This window comes from Pipistrellus hanaki (genome assembly GCF_964339955.1).
Source record: "Pipistrellus hanaki genome assembly, chromosome: 3".
NCBI classification, from domain to species: domain Eukaryota; kingdom Metazoa; phylum Chordata; class Mammalia; order Chiroptera; family Vespertilionidae; genus Pipistrellus; species Pipistrellus hanaki.
The window spans coordinates 152,239,067-152,259,430 of record NC_140505.1 but is presented as its reverse complement, the minus strand read 5'-3'; the positions used below and the strand labels follow the sequence as shown (position 1 = coordinate 152,259,430).

The 20,364-nt window shown below is 33.4% G+C and overlaps 1 protein-coding gene across 1 annotated transcript in view; it reads right to left on the bottom strand.

The window, feature by feature from the left end:
- CPNE8 (copine 8) overlaps positions 1-20,364 on the bottom strand; it is a 181,491-nt gene that overhangs the window by 33,580 nt on the left and 127,547 nt on the right. Inside the window, exon 14 of the mRNA XM_084877878.1 lies at positions 5,523-5,569. Coding sequence (XP_084734004.1) covers positions 5,523-5,569 — 47 coding nt within the window. The remainder of the gene's footprint in view (positions 1-5,522; positions 5,570-20,364) is intronic.

Genomic DNA, 20,364 nt, shown 5'->3' with positions numbered 1-20,364 from the left:
AATTGAAATATCTAGATCTGAAAAATGATTCAGAGTTTCTAACTTGACATTAAAGTAGGAGGCAGAAGGCCCACTGTTGAGTCTTGCCATTTGCAGGACAATATTTTTTAAATGCCTGCAATACATCCTACCACAGTGTTTACTGGGAGGACAAAATAAGATTATGCGTGTGGAAGTGATTAAAAACAATAAAGCACCCTGGAAATGTGAGGTTTAAATGCTTCTGTTATTAATGCGGGGTCATCACAAGGCCCTGAATTTCCAATATCTTATCCTATGTGGGATGCTGCCTGCGAATAGAGATGAATGTGAGAGAACTTAATATATGTGCTGCCACTTAAACACATTGAGATTCACATTGAAACGCCCTAATTACCAGCACTAGGAAGCCTGAAAGTCCATTAAGTTTCCTAAGTGAAAATGAAAAAGTTAAATGGAATCTCTTAATAACACATAAAACCCAATTCTACTTTAAGACATTTTTGCCTGAAGAAGGAAAGCCTCGAGGCATAGTTCTTTTCTGCTAAAGAAAAATAATAATAATAAGCACTTGAGATCCAGAGAGACACAAAATCAAGGATAGATCTTCCCTTGGTTTATAATGCATATAATTATATTAAGAGCATTTCTGGTCTAAAAATAATTCACTGTGTAAATGCAATTCTAGTTCCAAAGGGTTACAAGGATTCAAGGGCTAGTTCCACATGACGTCATTTCTGGGGGGGGGGGAGTGTCTTCTGGCCAAGATGGTCTTAATATTCCCCTCAGTTTGACTAAACTTTAGATAGTTTTCTCCTGACTATAGGCCTCAGCTCCCTTTCCTCAGAGCATTTACGTTAGATAACCTGCAGTTGTAAACTCTCCACCCTCTGAAGTTTAAATTTCCTACGACCCAGGAATGTCTTTCTCAAGGACCTGGGAGCCAGCCCTTTAAATGTCATCATGAGAAAGAAAGAAATATCACATGATCTCACTCATTTGTAGAATATAATGAACAATATAAACTGATGAACAAAAACAGATCCAGAGACATAGAAGCATCGAACAGACCATCAAACCTCAGAGAAAAAGACAGTGTGTGTGTGTGTGTGTGTGTGTGTGTGTGTGTGTGTGTGTGTCTCGGGGGGATGGGGGGGCAGGGTAAGAGATCAACCAAAGGATAGTATGTATGCACATACGCAGAACCACTGGTGACAGACAATGAGAGGGTGAGGGCAAATGCTTTGGGAGGTGGTGGTGGGAGCAGCCAGGGAGAGGTCAACAGGGGGAAAAACAGACATCTGTAATACTTTAAACAACAAAGAATTTTAATAAATAATAAAATAGTGATTTTTTTTTAATTTGAAAAAAAAGAAAAAGAAAAATACCATCACCTATAGTCTCTATGGAACAGTAGGAGCTTAACATCAAGAAATATTAATTAACAAATAGAGATGGCAAAATCATACAAACCACCTCTTCTCTAATGGCCCCCAGTACTTGCCTACTAGTTCACCACAGCACTTGAATTCCTTCCCTTCTTTTGTTTTGGAGGAGTTTAGTCAATATTTTTCTTCTCCTGTAATAGCTTTGATCCCAATTGCAATAGTTCTGAATAGAGTCTCCCTAGCCTGTTTAATTTGTCTGGAAAGATTTTTCTTTGACAATTTTCTTTTAAAGTAGGAATTTTGCCACTGAGTCAAAAGCCCACTGAGGACACAGATAAGCAATGCTATTCCTTGACTAAGTGGTTATTTAGCCACACTCTCAAATATAAGAATTGTTACCCAATGGTTGCAATATGGCAACTAATACAATTTCACTTAGAAAACCACAACCTAAAATAAAAATACCACTAATATACCCAGCACGTCTAAACAACTTAGTCTCATGCACAGCTGGGCTTGCTCCAACCCATTCAAAGATGTTGCTTAACTCTTTCCAGCAACTTCATCCAAACTAGTCTTTCCACTGGACCACTAATGGTATCTTTCTTCTGAACATGTCCTCTCAAGTTACCACCCTTGCTGAAATTCGCTATCTTCTCCTCCAGCTTATGTCCTCCTTGTTTCTACCAGCACTTACTGTCCTCTCTTACTCTTAGGGCTCTTGTGTTCTGCACCACAAAATATAGCTATTTGCCAAACTGAGTGTCAATTCCTGAATCTGAGGCCATGTTTGTACCACCTCTGTATCTGCAACAATGTCTATGAAGAATGAATTTGTAGTAGGTTGATAACATTGGAGCCCAATTAATAATAGTAATTATAATAGCATGGAATCTAACATGTATTGAACTCCTTACTTCATATCTCTCTTATTCCTTTTTAATGATGTATGGTTTTTTTTTTTTATTATATCTACTTTTTGGATTACATAATTTTCAGATTTGATAACTTGCCCTAAATCACACAATAATACTTGGTAAAACTAGAATATGAACCTAAGCAATCGGGTTCCATAGTTCCTACTCTTAGCTATAACTCTTACTTAGGGGTATTGTAATATTTTAGAGCCTGAATATTATCAAACTGATACTAGTTATGCTTTAGAGATACACCATGCCTTTGTAAAAGATGATTATTTTTTTTAAAGGCTCTTTTTAAAAAGCTTTGTTGAGATATAATTAATACAACTTATAATTCACCCTTTTAAACTATGCAACTCAATGATTTTAAGTATATTCACAGATATCACTACAATCAATTTTAGAACATTTTCATCACCTCAGGACTTGTTTTCTGAGCCCACCCAACCCAGCATACTTAATTCTTCTAAGGCTCATTTCTTTTACCATTGTGACTTTCTAAACAAATTTTTGCTTGTATTTTTTTTTTAAATTAAAAAAGAAGAAGAAATTCTGTAGCTATTTACTATCATTTCCTTGTCAGTCCATTCATCCCAACCCTAAACAATAATTAATCTACTTTCTGTCTCTATTAATTTGGGAATTCTGGACATTTCATGTAAGTTGAGTTACATATGAGGTGGTCTTTTGTGACTAGCTTCTTTCACTCCATAGTCATTTCAAGGTTTATCTATGTTGTAGCATGTTTACTTCATATTTCATTCCTGTTAGTGCTGAATAGTATTTATATCAACATATCACATTTTTCTATCAATTTATGAGCTCATGGACATTTGGGTTATTTTCACATTTTGGCTATGTTGCTAAAAATATTTGTGTATAAGATTTTGTATGGAGGCATGGTTTCATCTCTCTTGTGTTTATATCTAGCAGTGAAATTTGTCATATGGTAACTGTAATAACTTGAGAAACCGTCAAAGTATTTTCCAAAGTGGCTGCACCATTTTACATTATCACCCACAGAGTATGAGGATTCCAATTTCTCTATATGCTCACTATTAACTGATTTGTAGATTATGGCAAACTGAGAATTGTGAATCATTCCCCCCCCCCCCCCCCCCAAGTCTCCTTTCAATTGGGTCAGTTTCTCATTTCCTCAAATTTTGATAGAGATTAAATTGAAACTGGAGATCAATTTGAGAAATATTACCATCTTAACAGTGTCGAATTTTCCAATCAATAAATGGCATGCTTTTTCCACTTATTAAGACCTTTAATCTTTCAACAATTTTTTTTTTCTGAATAGTTTTTAGGGTATAAGTTTTGTACTCAATTTGTTAAATTTACTCCTAAGTATTGGATTACTTTTGATACTATTATAAATAGAATTGTTCCTTATCTTAGGGGGAAAGAAGCCAGCTTTTCACTATTAAGTATAATGTTACCTATAAGTTTTTCATTTACTCCCTTCTTTATTAAGGCAACTTCTATTCCTAGTTTGTTAAGGGTTTTATCATGAAACATGTATGAAAGTATGTTGGACCTTGTCAAATGGTTTTTCTGCATCAATTGAGATAACTATGTGGTTTTAAAATAATTTTCTAACTACCTTATTTGATTTTTTAATATTAAGACAATGTAGTGCATTCCTGTGAAAAATCTTAGTTGGTCAGAGTGTATAATTCTATGTATTGCTGAACTCAAATTGCTAACATTTTATTGAGAATTTTTATATCCATTTTCCATAAAATATATTGATCTTTAGTTTTTCTTTTCTTGTGATATCTTTGTCTGGTTTGGGTATCAAGGTAATACTGACCACATGGAATGAGTTGGGAAGTGTCCCCTCCTCTCCTATTTTTTGGAAGACTTTGTGAAGAGTTTTTATTAACTTTCCTTTAACTATGTGGTAGGATTCACCGGTGAAGCTATCTGGACCTTGGTCCAGATAAACTCTGTGGGTAGTGTTAAACTTTTATTACAAAATTAAATTTCTTATTAAGGGTCTGTTCAGATTATCTATTTTTAAAGTCAGCTTCAAAAGGTTGTGTCTTTCTATTGAATAGATTCTTGCTCTTCTCGCTAATGTTCATCAGTGAATAAAAGCTAGTATTTTAAACCAGTGGTGCTTTAAGTTTTACTTCTATGTTCCATATTTTACTGAATAAAACACATGAGTAAAAATCATTAACTTGAAGTCATAATGCTAGAGAATAAATTTAACATGCAGTGTAAGGTTCCTGAATTATAGTTTGGTTTCCTAGTCTTATTTTTAACTCAAGAATTAATAAGCCAAGATGTATTTATTAATAAAAAGATAGTCTGAATAATTTCCCCCCATTGTATAAGAGGACAATTGAAATAAGTGATTTCCAAGGTGATTTCTTACCTAAAAATTCTATTATTTTGTGACATGTGAGTCACTGTGAAAGAAATGTGAGGTAAAGAAAATATAATGTGAGGAACATAATAAGCACAATAAATAATTTGGAAAAAACTCCTAGATAAATATAAACTGATGACAACTTCTGATAAAAGTTAAATAATGAGATTCATGTTCTAATAATATATAATTGATATCAGATGACTTTCCTATTTGAAATAAAGTTACTTCAAAATAAAATTAAAAGTCCACTACTTTTCTTTTTTAAAATATTTGATATGCAAATTATAAATATCTGCACATGAATTATTAGATGACACCTTGTCTGAATTAATTAAATATAAATGTGTTAACATGAATAATTCTTAAAAATATTCTAGTAAAAATAAAGCACATCTAATAAGGTATATGTACTTGAATTACATCTATATAAATTAGTACACATAGAAATACTTTAAAAATTAGGACTATAATTGAACAAATTATAGGATTGTAATTATGTATGGAGAAAAGGGGAGGATAGAAGAAATGGAGTGGGGTACATAATGCGCTTAAGTAAATCTAGAATTTTCTTTTAAAAAATATGCAAAACAAAAATGACCATATTTTGATATTGAATAAATTTGAATGGGACTATTACATACTTTTGTTATATTTCGTATAGATCTTTCCATACCTGAACTAATTCATAATGTTAAAAAGAAAAAGGAAAATTTATCTGAATATCTGAATTTTATATGAAACACTTCAAGAATATGAAAATATAGAAATTAAATATCAAAACATCATGAAAATGAATATAATTTCACTTAGTTGCTGATCATTTCTATTAGGGGTAGTCATAATACTCACCATTTGATGCTGTAAAATCAATAGCCACCGTGAAATTGATTTGTGTTCTAGAATATAAGTAAATAAAAATCATTAATAATGAAATAATTTCACAACAAGTTTGATTTCCATTTGTGTTATATTTTTAACATAATTAGTTTTTTTAAATATTACTGGAAACTATGTTATAGTACACATTGTATAGCATCAGATAGGCAGTTTTCAATGGTAAGAACTTGGCAAAATACTTTTAGAATTCTACACTGTACTACAATAAAACATAAGGTGTCCGCAATAAAAATGAAGTCAAACTGCAAATAATTATTTGCCACTCTCAAATGTCAGCATTCATTTTTAATTTGCTTTCAAAACTACTCTAAAATCTATGTTAACTTATTATGCCCTTAAAAGTGTGACATGGCTAAAATAATATTTAGGATTCTGGTAATATCATTTCATGAACTCATTCTTTCCAACAATCATAAAACATATGATTTTCTCCTGCTTTCCTAAAAAACTGAAATATTTCAAACACAGATCCATCTCTCAGTGATTACTGCCTTCTGGTGTGTGTGTGTGTGTGTGTGTGTGTGTGTGTGTGTGTGTGTGTGTAAACTGATTGCATATACTTTCAGCAATTGATAATTAGCCCAAAATAATTTTGGGGGATTATATTGTTCCTTTTTTTTTCTGATAGAAAGATATACCTCTGAGTCTTTCTATAAGTAATTTAGACTCTTTTTCATCAAGTAAAGCATAAAAACACAATTATGTGACAATGATATGATTACTGGGATAATCTGCATCATATCTAATTTAAAAAATAATTTTAAATTGAAAAAGCAAATCATTTGAAAACATAACTACTTTGACTATTTTTATTAACAAATTACTTTGACACTGCATAATTGATTTACCACTTCAAGTCTGAATGTGTTTAAATGGTGGTAGTGTTACTGGTGATGATGATGATGTTAGGTATTTCAGCATAGGTCCCTTTTAGTTCTCTTAGCACAAACTATAGTAATATTTCCTTCTGTCTTTAAAAATTAAGCCTAAAGAACACTAACTACTATTAAGTTAATGAAAAAAACTCAATCATTTTTTCCTCAAGAATATATCTTTTATGCTTTACATTTAATAAAAAAAAAAAACTAATAAAGATTCTCTTTATAGCTATCTGGTAATTTCTTCTTAGATTAGAAATTAGGTTTTTAGGCTAAGAATATAGGTTAATGTGGAACATAAACTAACAAGTACGAACCAAAATGAGTTTTAAAATTTCTAGAAGAAGAATATAGGGGACATACTTGGATACATTTTGAGATAATAAATCTTTTTAAGGAACTTAAATAACTGTCACTAGTGGTGATTACTTTGTCATTCTACTGAAAGGGATTGAACTGACTGTACTACAGGGAGTATGGTGTATTAGAAAGGATATATATATATATATATATATATATATATATATATATATATCTTTTGAGTCTGAAAAAAACTGGGTTTGAATTCCAACAATCTAGTTACTGACATTAGTCAAGTTTTAAAGCTCTCAGAGGATATTTTTTCATTGCATTTTACAGAGAGAGAGAAAGGGAGGAATAGGAAGGGGGAGAGGGAGAGAGAGACAGAGAGAGAAACATCAATGTGAGAGAGACACATTGATAGGTTGCCACCTGAGGGGCCCAGATGGATGCGGGATGACCTGTAACCCAGATAAGTGCCTTGGACTGAAATGCAACCTGTGATTTTTTGGTGTGTGGCCCAATGCTCTAACCACTTTGCATAAGGGCCAGGGCTCAATTCTCTTTTATAACAGTGTTTGCACAATGCTTTCCACATATTGGAATGCACACCTGGTAGCTGATTGAATTCAAAATTTGATTGGTTCTTTGCCTCATTCTGCATGTTAGAAAGAATCTTAACTATATTACCGTTTTGAATCAGCAGTATGCAAATCAGGGGGAAAATATGATAGTTCATTACACAAAATGTTTCATGGTTGTGACAGTCCCTTAGCCTGTTATTACACCATTTGGATTTTTCATTTAAAAAACTATAATTCAACAATTATTTATTGAGCATTTTCTGATGGTCAAGCCCTGTATTTATGTGATAAAGAGAAAACAGTAGCAAACCAAACACTCATAGAGTTTACAATTCCAGCCTCTTACTATTAAAAAAAAAAATGACAAATACAGCACAAGAGTTTATAACAATTCATAGTTAATAACATAACCTAAATCTCAACTGTGCATTTAAAATTTGTTCATTCCCATGATTTCTAAGAATTTGACATTAACATAATAATATATACTTACTATATACCAAGTGTATTTTGGAAAAAAATTAATAAAAGTTTTTTTTTAAGCTGCTAGCAAAACCATACTTTAGACTATAAGGCAGATTTCTTCAAGGATTTGATAAATTATTTGTGTCATAAAAGTAAGCCAAACAAAACATCTTCATTATTAATCTTGTTACCCTTTTTCATTCTTCAATATTGCTTGAATCATGTCAAAGTAAGAAATCTGAATTTACAGGCAATGATTGACAGATTATTCATAAAACTATCATATGTAAGTCTCAAAACGTTCTGTTCAAGAAGTGTCACTTTAGCTGTCATTTTCTTTTATTATATTCTACATTTAAGTTATAGTCTATTCTAGAGTATAAAACAAGGCATGCCTGCCAAATTTCATGAGTTAGTAGTAACATCTTATGAGACTTCCCAATTCATACATCCTACTACTGCTAAAATACAAACTTGGAAAAAGTCCTTATTTTACTCTGCCACCTAACCAAAAGCTGTGAATGACAGATAAATCAGATGTCAAGATGGAAAATTTAACTAGGAAAGCAAAGATCCATAGAAAACAAGTTTAGGTATGCAAATCGAAGAAAACTGAACATATGTATGCACTCCCACACACATGCACACGCAGAATAATACCATCTAAAATAACTTTCCTACAACTGTCTTTATACATTAATTATTGAGAATTAACATCTGTGCTGCGAGTGTACAGAAGAATTGCATTATTTTTTTCCCAATTTCAAATTCTGTTCAGTTGAAATTATTAACATGATAAACTTTCCTCCATCCTTCTGTAAATGAATCTTGACAAATGCAGATTCTGATCCACAAGCTGTTGGATTCTAGAACCCAAAAATGCAGATGAGATGCCCGCCCATTCTTAATTTCCCTCTCATGATTGCCATGCTGGCACCAAGACTAGGCTTCTGCTTTGATTTACTGGCTATACAATCAGGTTCCTATTTCAGTTCTAGAACCTGCCCTACATCTGCTCACTTGCCACTGACATTATCATTAGCCTAATCCCGCATGACCCCAGCTCACTGTTGGCTAAACCTTTAATCTTTTTCTGTCTTACCTTTTTCTTCTTTCGTAAAAGTAGTTCAACTACCTAATTGGCAACACAAACAGCAGCCAAATTCTAAGTTTTGCTGCATCTTCACAATTACCCGCTTCCCAAGCCCATAAACTTTAGAGGATTCATTACCCTTGACAACTGAGATCTGCTAAAATGAGGGCAGGCTTTGAGATGCAAATTCAAATATAAATACTTTCACTACTTGCAATGTGATCTTGGGAAAGCTATTCAACCTCTTTGCACCTCATTTGTAGTAAGTTAAGAATAAAACCTCTTTTGGATTATTTATCATAAAAACTCATAGAAAAGTAGGAATAGAAGGGACATACCTCAATGTAATAAAGGCCATATATGACAAATCCACAGCCAACATCATACTCAATGGGCAAAAACTACAAGCATTTTCCTTAAGATCAGGAACAAGACAGGAATGTTTGTTTTTATTCAACATAGTACTGGAAGTCCTACCCACAATAATCAGACAGGAAGAAGAAATAAAAGGCACCCAAATTGAAAAGGAAGAAGTAAAACTGTCAATATTTGTAGATGACCTTATACTGTATATAGAGAACCCTAAAATTTTCACCAAGGAACTACTAGAACTGATAAATGAATTTAGTCAAATACCAGGATACAAAATACCCAGAAGTCAGTTGCAGTTCTATACACCAACAATGAATTATCAGAAAGGTGAACTAAGAAAACAATCCCATTCACAACTGCATTAAAAAATAGCTTGTAATAAATTTAACCAAGATGTAAAAGTCCTATACTTGGAAAATTATAAGACACTGAGGAAAGAAGTTGAAGAAGATACAAATAAGTGGGAGTATATTCCATGTTCATGGTTAGGAAGAATTAACATCATTAAAATGTTCATATTGACCAAAGCATTCTCTAGATTCAATGCAATTCTTATCAAGATACCAATGGCATATTCCACAGAACAATAACAGATGTCCCAAAAATTTATATGGCACCAAAAAAGACCCTACATAGCCAAAGAAATCTTGAGAAATAACAAAGTTGGAGGAATCATACTATTTGATATCAAGTTATACTACAAAGCTGCTGTACTCAAAACAGCCTGTACTGGCATAAAAACAGACATACAGATTAATGGAACAGAACAGAGAGCCCAGAAATAAACCTACACCTTTATGGTCAATTAATATTTAACAAAGAGGCAAGAACATAAAATGCAATAAAGACATTCTATTCAATAAGTGGTATTAGGTCAGATACATGTAAAAAAAAAATGAAACTAGACCATCTTCTTACACAGCACACAAGAATAAGTTCAAAATGGGTTAAAGACTTAAATGTTAAACTCAAAACCATAAAAAATCTTAGAAGAAAACACAGGCAATAATATCTTGGACATTTCTCATAGCCATATTTTTTTTCCTGATAAATCTTCAGGCAATGCAAATAGAAGAAAAAATAAACAAATGGGAATACATCAAACTAAAAAGCTTATGTACAGCCAAGGAAACCACCATCAAAATGAAGACAATCCACTGAATGGGAGAATATATTAATCAATACATCTGATAAAAAGTAATATTCAAAACTTTATAAACAACTTTTAAAACACAACACCAAAAAGAAACACACACACACACACACACACACACACACACACACAATCCCATTACTAAATGGGCAAAGCACTTGAATAGACACTTTTCCAAAGAAGACTTACAAATGGCCATATATCGATATATGAAAAGATGCTCAAAGTCACTAATCATCAGAGGGATGCAAATTAAAACCATAATGAGATATCACTTCGCACCTGTTAGAATGGGTATCATCAATATTTCAACAAACAAATGTTGGTGAGAATGTGGAAAAAAGGGAACCCTCAAGCTTTGTTGGTGGGAGTGCAGATTGGTGTTGCCACTGGGTATCATCAAAAAAATAAAAATGTAACTGCCTTATGATAACCCAGCAATCCCACTTCCTAGAATAATCTGAAGAAGCCTGAAACACTAACTCGAAAGAATATACACACTCCTATGTTTATTGCAGCGTTATTTACAATAGCAAAGATTTGGAAGCAGCCCAAGTGCCCATCAGTAGATGAGTGGATAAAACAACTATGGTACATTTACACAATGGAAAGCTTTTTGACCATGGAGGGGAAGGAACTCCAGCCTTTTGCAGAGACTTGGATAGGCCTGGCGAGTATTGTGCTGTGTGGAGTGGGCCAGTGAGAGAGGGATAGGAGCCATGGGATTTTGCTTATATGTGGAGTTTAATGAACAGAATAAACTATCACAATAGAAACAGAATCACAGCTGTCAGAGGGGAAGAGGAGGGGGACTGGATGAAAAAGGTAAGAGACTATGCAAACACACACACACACACACACACACACACACACACACACACACACACCACAAAACCTCATAGACAACAGTATGGTCATTGCCAGAGGGAAAGGGGTCATGGGGTGGCAGAAGAGGATAAATGGTGATGGAACTTGGGGTGGTGAACACACAATACAAAATACAGATGATGTGTTCTAGAATTGTGTATCTTAAACCTATATAATGTTATTAACCAATGTCACCTCAATAAATTCAATTAAAAAAAATTAAAGCACAGATTTTTTTAGAATCCCCTAAATCTCATGACTTGCAGCTACAGGGAGGGGCTGGACACTATCAAGACAGGCCGCTACTATTGCCAGAGGCAGCTTTCCAGCTGGGCATTATCTTGAAAGGAAGACACTATTAAGAGGCAGACACTACCATGAGAGGCTGGCACTATCAGGCAGCTACAGGCTGGCACTATGGGGCACTACTCTACTAGGAACTATCAGGAGAGGCAGCTACAGGGGCCAGACTATGTTAGCATAGGATTCTGCATGGCCATTTCTGTGATATGTAATAATAATAAGGGGGAAATGCAATATGATCTTGAATAGAGAAAAACAAATAAAAAACCCTTTCTTGGATTGTTGTGAAGATGAGAAAAGCATCTGTCCTTTAGCAAACACTCAGTAAGTAGTTATAATTATCATATTATTGATGCTAGGTTTGCAGAACTTGACTTTTGCCCACTTCTTTGAAAACTGGAGGATTCCGTGCTTAGTACATTTCTGGAACTGCCTGAGAGCTGCAGGTTACTCCTCAGCACCTGACGCTCCCAGGCCAGATTTCCTTTCCTCTCACCAGCCCCGAAGGCCCTAACATACCCCGCCTCAAATGGACTCACAAGGGATCTAACCTGTTACTAGTAGAACTTCTCTGGGTCCTTCCTCAAACCAAACCCCTCCGCATTAAGCAACTGTAAGCTTTCACCCAGCTTTATTTTCCTCTGTATCGCTCCAAGCTTTCTGGATTTCTCAGGGATCAGTGACATGTCAAAAGGAAGAATAAAACTGGAGACAAGTGATGTGATTCTTCAAATATTTATGGTAATAATCTTGGTCTTTACTAAATCTAGTTTTCACAAATTAACAAATCTTTGTGCTTTCTCTAGACTGAAGATACAAAATAGATTATCAATATTTGGCTAAACCAGCCATGGCTATGATGATGACACTACATAAGTGTCCTCTGACTTTGAAACAGATAGTTCTGAAAACATCATTTGAAAATGAACAAACTGGCAATCCCCCAAGAAATAACTAGACGTCCCTAGACTTCTAAAGCATGCATTTGATATGTTAAAAAACCAGAGTCAAGAATTAACCAAAACAATGTTGATGAGTCTTAATATATATGAAAGTTTCTCTTCTAAATCTTAGGTTAGAGGAGTTTAGTTTATGTATGGTAATGTTCTATGTGAATGCACTTATACGAGGCAGAATGGCTTTATTTTCATTAGATTTATCCCCATTCAGCGTGCAGGGTTTAGCTCTCCACTGATTTGATGAAAGCAAAACACTTGGGTGCCACCACAAGAAGCACGATAAAAAATCCTGGACATGTATATTCAGTTTTCAAATAAGAAATTAGATTTGAAAAAAAAACCAAGAGCCTTATAGTGTTTCATGTTCTGGCAAGATGTGCTCCCTTAGGCAACATAACCAATATGCTGCCACCAATTTTAAAAAACGAAGGCAAACATTTCACAGCATCATTGCACTGGCTTCAAGTATTTTTAAGGAAAAAAGAATCCTTATGGAGCTTGTTGGTAACAGAACTTACTGATATTCAACTCACATTTAAAATAAACAGTATCAAGAAGCCCATAAACCTTTTATCAATAATGTCAGACAAATTTTAGATTTAGGGTCACAAGTTTGCCTTGAGATGACTGGAATCAAAAGAATGTCCTGGCATTCCTGTAAAGAGAATTGAACTACAAAAAAATGACTTTTATTGACTTTGTAAATTTGAATATGTCTTTTTTTTTCTCTCCATGTCTCAGATAAATAGGACAACTACCACCAATGATATTATGATAATCTAATGAGGTAAGGTGCATTGGAATTTTAAAGAAATTATTCAGAAAAATGATAGTAGCATTTACTGAAGGTTAACATATGTCATTTAATCCACATAGCTTCTCTATAAACAGGCAATTTTAATTTTTATTCCTAGTTCAGAGAAATGGATACAGGCTATGCTAACAAGAGACAGATCTAGGATTTGAACTACTCAGTTAATGCCAGAGCCCAGCCGCTTAGCCCCTACTATGCACTGCCTCAGTTATCAGCAACCACCTCTGTACAATAAACTTGACCTCTTGTCAAACATTTACCTCTTATTTTGATTCTTGCCCAGAACTTGCCCACTAAGCATCTCCCTATTACCTTCTCTCATGTTTCCTTTCTAACATGTGAGCAGAATAAGCACCTGATGCTTTTAATCTTGACCTGCCTCTCTCCAAGTCACTGCAAACCCAGATATGGAGTTAAGTTGAGAACATTTCTGGCAGAGGCAACACAAAAGCATTTTTTCTTCTCCCTGAAAGCCTCGTTCATCTGTTTTGCTTGGAAATTGTGGTATGAAGCATGCAAAGAGAAAGGTCACAAGATGATCAATTCTGAGAGAGACACACATGGCGGTTTGTTATCCAGATCACTGAATTGTCACACTCTTTGTTTAAAAGCCCTATTTATGTTTCATTATGGTAAGAGATTTGGGGGAAAGAGTCAAAAGTCCAGCTTAAAATGCTTGCTAATTAAATTATGTTTAGTCAGTAGCTACTGTGTGTTCAGCTCTATAAAGTATTTAAAAACTGCCAGTCTTTTTGAGAGACACATCATACAAAGAAACAATTAAAATAACACCCAGGGAAACTAACATGGATATAAGTGGTAGGACATCAGGACAAGTTGGATGAGAGGTGGGGTGTTCTTCAGAGGAAGGAAATTGACCATTTGTAGACCTGCAAGTTTCTAATACACTCAATTGTCCGATAAAAGCACACTAGGGTTTGTGTTGATGTGAAATCCTTAGAGTGTAGACAGACTCAGGGTGCATCAGAATTTGTTTCCCCCCCTCATCTGCCAGTCAGATGCTAGTAGATGTAGAAAGCTTTACAAACATTTGTTCTTGGTCATGTTAGTGGTAAGAGTTTCATGAAGAGGTAAGACACATAGAGGATAGAAGGGCAGATAAAAGCAAACTGAAATTTATTATTCTGCCTTCAGATTAGAGTGTGAACTATTAGGAATACGGAAAAATGTATTTTATAAATCTGTAGAAATCAATAAAGCCATTTCACCAATGATAATTGATGGTGTTACCCTTAAAGGAGGTCATCGATTTCAAAACATTTCTGTAATTTTGTATGAATCTGACATGACCCTTATCAATAACAACTGGAATTGTCCTGGCCAGTTTGTTCAGTGGACAGAATGAACCCAAGGATCTCAGACAAGGGCACATACCTCAGTTGTGGGAGGCAACCAATTGATGTTGTCTCTCTCACATTGATGTTTCTCTTTTCCTGTTTCTCCCCTCCCTTGCACTCTCTCTAAACAAACCAATGGAAAAAACATCCTTGGGTAAGGATTACCAATAACAACAACAACAACAAAATAGTAACCGGAATATTGAAGTCCATAAATTAATTACTGAATAAACATCTTAAGTTGCCAAGTATATCAGACTTTTAGTATTTAAAATTATTTCTCTTTTTAAAAATTTATCTTTATTTTAAAAGTATTACAGATATCCTTTGTTTTCTCCCCCCATTGATCCCACTTCTCCGAATATATCCTAAGAAACCCAAAACACCAATGAGAAATAATACATGCACCCCTATGTTCATAAAATTATATCTTAATAAGAAGAAAAAAAACACACTGCAATAATTGTACAGAGTGTGATTAAAAATAATGACCCTAAGGTCAACAGCCCAGAAGAAGCAAACAGGTTTTATTATTCTACAGTAAGACCTCCTTTGTGGATATAATTCTTCTATGTAGAAAATAAACCTTTTTACTACTTCAAGTCATAAAATGTTTCTTATGCTGCAGGAAAATCATGGTACTGCTTAAATAAAAAAGTTCCAAAATTCAGATTTTTATTTCACAAAGTATTTACATAAAAATAGGATCTTATCTGATTTCGAATGCATCTGTCTCATGCCTCCTCTATTCACCATGTACCTGAATTCATAAACCTGTAGACTGCAGCCAAACACAATGTTTTAGGAACTCAGACAGTGAATGAGCTAACAAATGATTTCACAATCAAGGTTATATTTTCATGTAAATGCCTACTTAGATAATGACAAAAATAATGGAATCCTGGAATATGCAACGGTAAAAATGAGGCCTGTAAAAATTTTCATTTGAAAGGGAAGTTATTAAAGGACTATGAAAACAGTTTTGTTTAGTATTTAAATGTGTTCATTCTTAACTCTGCAAAATTTCTACTTGGATTCATGAGGAAACAACATTTTTATAACTTTATATTTTATTATATTTGTGTGAGATGAAACAAAAAGAGAGGTGACATTTTAAAGTGCAAGTCAAGAATTTCAGTTTGATCACAATCTACTAGTCCCACATATTCCACACCAGTGTTCTTCAGAGGAAGAAAATTTACTTAATTCCAAAGTAAAACAAGTATAGCTCATTATATTCCATTTTGCTATTATTCAGAAGTTTTGTGTAATAATGTCTTTGCTTTTTAAACAATTTTTAAAAAAGAGTTTTGCCTCCTTTGTTTTCATTTTCCCACACAAACCATGTAAGAGAAATAGCTTAGAAAATTCATGTAGGTAAAAAAATATTATACAGGAAAAGCTCAACTAACTTTTTTAAGTGGCCTATAGCTAGCCAGACTACCAATTTAATTAGTTCTTCATATTTTGCATGATGATTTTTCACCTTTATTGAAGACCTTTAGCTTTTCTTGCCAATTAAGACTCAGCACAAATAAGCATAACTTAACAATAGTTTCTCCTAGATGACAAAGGCCATGGTGAGTAAGTCCCTGAATTGATGCCATGACAATTAACAACAATGACGCTAACTCAAATTAACAACAAAACAATCCACAAATGCCAGTAACAAATGCTGATAATTGGGTATTTTAAGTTAAAAGTGAGTAGCTTCTATGATTTATTATAATAAAACTGAATTCAATACTTAGTTCCAATAGCTTCTGCAATATATAATGGTGGAGCATTTCTTCAAAAAAGCTAATGTTGAAAAACAAATCTTCAAAATACTATTTTGGGTTGCTTGCTTGATTGTAGTCCAATGTGTTAGCTTATTTTATTGTTCTTCTTCAATGCAATCACAAAGCAAAAAGAAACAAGGTCAGATGGCTAAATTAGGAAGAGTCTTTTTAGATGTGTGCTGAAGAGGAGTAGATACCAAAGACTAAAATGTGAATATTGGGGAAGTTTAGCTGAAGTGTTGACAGCACTAAGGATGTAGCTGCCAGTCAGCTTTCTGCCTTCTGTTCTCAGTTGAAAACACTCAACCTTTTTTTTTTTTTTTTTTTTTTTTTTGGTGGGACTGAGAGAAGCAGCAACAGAAAAAAAGCAAAACGATTTTTAAAAGAGTTCTGAAATGTGTTTCCAGAGACACCACTAGTTAAAAATCGGCCTTGACAAAGGACATCACAATTAATAAGCAGAGGTTTCACAGACAAAAACTGACGATTTATAATATTTAGCTATTAAATTAGCAAAAATGAAAAAGGAGTGGCACTTTTCTGTAAGGATACAGATACGGTACTTTCATATGCAAATGTTAGAAGTATAAATTATGATTGCCCTTTCAGGAACACCATTTAGAAATATCTAAGAAACTATGAAATACACATACCATTTTCATCCAACAACAGTATTTCTAGAAAGTAACCTTGTAGATGTGCTTAATGAAGTGCATAAAACGTATGCACCAGGGTTTGTTTTTATATTGAAGCCTTGGTTATAATGGAAAAATAAAATAGCTGCAATTAAAATATGTAGCACAAGATATTTTTAAACTAAATTATGTGCATCCATAGGTAGGCATATAAGTACTGACATGGAGATATATATATATATATATATATATATATATATATATATATATATGTTTTTGTTTTTGTTTTAAATAGATTTTATTGATTTTTTTTACAGAGAGGAAGGGAGAGAGATAGAGAGCTAGAAACGTCAATGAGAGAGTAACATCGACCAGCTGCCTCTTGCACACCCCCTACCGGGGATGTGCCCTCATCCAAGGTACATGCCCTTGACCGGAATGGAACCCGGGACCTTTCAGTCCGCAGACCGACGCTCTACCACTGAGCCAAACCGGTTTCGGCTATATATATTATGTTTAATGAACAAAATATACATTCTAAAATATTGTGCACAGTATGATCACACTGATATAAAAACAATGTGTGTTTGAGAATAAATTTCTAGCAGTAATTATCTCTACAGGGATTTAGCATCATATTAAGTTATTTTCATTTTACCTACTATTTCTTTGTACCATTTCATATTTAATGTTGTAATGTGAAACACGAATGTAGATATTTATGTTTAAAATTTGGGAAACATAATATTTCTTTCCCAAAACCTGAAAATAAAACACTAATAAAAGGAAAGTATTGTGTGGTTTTTTGAAAAATTACTATGATGAATACTAAATATTACTGAGGTGTTTAACAGTATTAGATTTTTTTTTTAATTTGCAAGAGACTAGAAATTCTGATTTCATGTTGTTCAGATGAGATTCAACATCCATTTTTGAAACTATACAAAATTAATGGTCAATTATTATAATTCTAAAGTAAAACAAGCATAGCTCATTATACTCCATTTTGCTATTATTCAGAAGTTTTGTGTAAATGTCTTTGCTTTTAATATGATTTCCTACCGCTGCAGTATATTTGTCCACTTAGAGCAGCAATTTTTAATTGGTGTATAGTAGTAGGCATACTGGTGTGCCACAAGGATTTTTAAAACATGCAATAGCTGACTATTTAGTCAGGGGCACTGACCTCTTTCAACTTAGATTGTCAAATAAAAAAAATGACAACAGTCAACAATAGCTATCTGGTTGTGAATGAATCAAAATTATACCTATTTTTTGTCAAAAAATATGTATTATGTACATCTTCATGTAAAAATGTATCCTATGCAAATAATATTTTTATCATCTATAATAATAAAAGTATAATATGCTAATTAGACCAGACGACCTTCCAGACGAAGCTGGGGCTGCAGCCGCAGGATTGAGGCAGCCACCCTGGGCTGCGAGGGAGAGCCTAGGCAGCCACTGCGGCTGTAAAGACCTACTCTTACACGAATTTTGTGCACCAGGCCTCTAGTTTTTAGATAATATGGTTATGATATAAAAGTTAATATAAGTCTAGTTAGATTAATTATGCAGTGAAATTCACACTCCATTTCCCCAGGTCTCATTTGTAAATCAAAAATGGAATCTTATCAACTCATGGGAAGTTAGGATTGAAATAAAGTGTACCTCATAGGTCGGGGCTCCATTTATATACTGATTTCTGCTTGAAAAAGGTCACAAGCATTTCTTCTAGCACAGACAGTGCTAAAAATAGGATGTGTATAAGCCAAAAAATAAAATAAAATTGCAGGTTGGAAGCAGCAGAAAAATATCATAGCGTGATATAATCAAGATTGTCATTGAACTAGGTACAGTAGGAGAATGTGAACAATCAATAAAAATGATTTATTTATTGTAAGAGATTCTGAGCACATTAAAATGTTACTAGATTTCCCCTGCTGACAAAACATATTGGATGTTTATTATACACACACATACACACTTAACATGCCTACAAAGTAAAGCAAAATAATTTTTAACATTTTAAAACTTCAAATTATTATTTCAACAGGAAAATAGCCAGATGGAGCAAACACTTTTATTTTTATTTTAAAAAGACTATGCTGAGATATCCATTGTCTTATCATCTTTCTTTTTTGCTACAGCTACTAAGAAATTTATTTATACAGGTGTCTTTTTTTTTTCTTAATCCTCACCTGAGGATATTTTTTTCCATTGATTTTTTTTTGAGAAAGTAGAAGGGAGGTAAGAAAGGAAAGGGAAAGAGAGAGAGCATAGGCTGTGATTTAACCTGCAACCCAGATACATGCCCTTGACCTGAAATGGAGCCTGCTACTCCTTAGGTGTATAGGTGGATACTCTAACCACTAAGTATACTGGCCAGGGTCTATGATTATTATTATTGTTAAATAAATAAATAAATAAATAAATAAATAAATAAAACCACTTGCTGAATGATAATTAAGAAGATATTTACATGAATTTTGTCTCTGTCTGCTCTTATTTGCCATGAAATTATGAAAAATTCAAATTTGTCTTCTTACCATTTTTATGTATTGTAAATACAAGATAGCAGCAAATAAATTAGAAAATATGGGTATTTTAGACCATATGGTAATAAATGTTTGTTTATAATCTCTGGGATGCTTGGTTAGATTTAAAAAAAAAAAAAATAGAAGCAAAATCCATAATAACATTACCTAGACAGGTTCTGTCTGGACTCTGGCAAATTTTAAGAATTATTACAACAATCAATTTTTTTTCTAATATATATTCCTAGAAGTTTAGGGAACAACTAAATGACTATTTACCATTTATATCTGCATTATGATTTCATGACAAGATACATTATTTACTAATCTGGAGCTAGAATAAACATTTGCAATAAGCCTTCAGCTAAAATGTTTCTTCAATTTTAAAAATAATAAAAAGTGAACCTAAAAAGTCCCAGGTGTTAGACAAATGAGAACATTCTGTGAAAGCACATATACCTTTACAGCTATTACTAACACAATAGTTTTTTCTCTTGCTCAAAGAAAAGTTACAATTTTTTCTAAAAGTAATAGTTCTTGGTATACAAATTTATCTCATAGGTCTGATACAAAAGTGCACTTCATTTGCCATTAAAACATAATAAAAGTGATTATATCAGTTGTCTATTACCTTGTGTTAGCACTTGCTACACACATTTAAAGGAATGCTTAAACAATAAAACAATTTTAGAGAA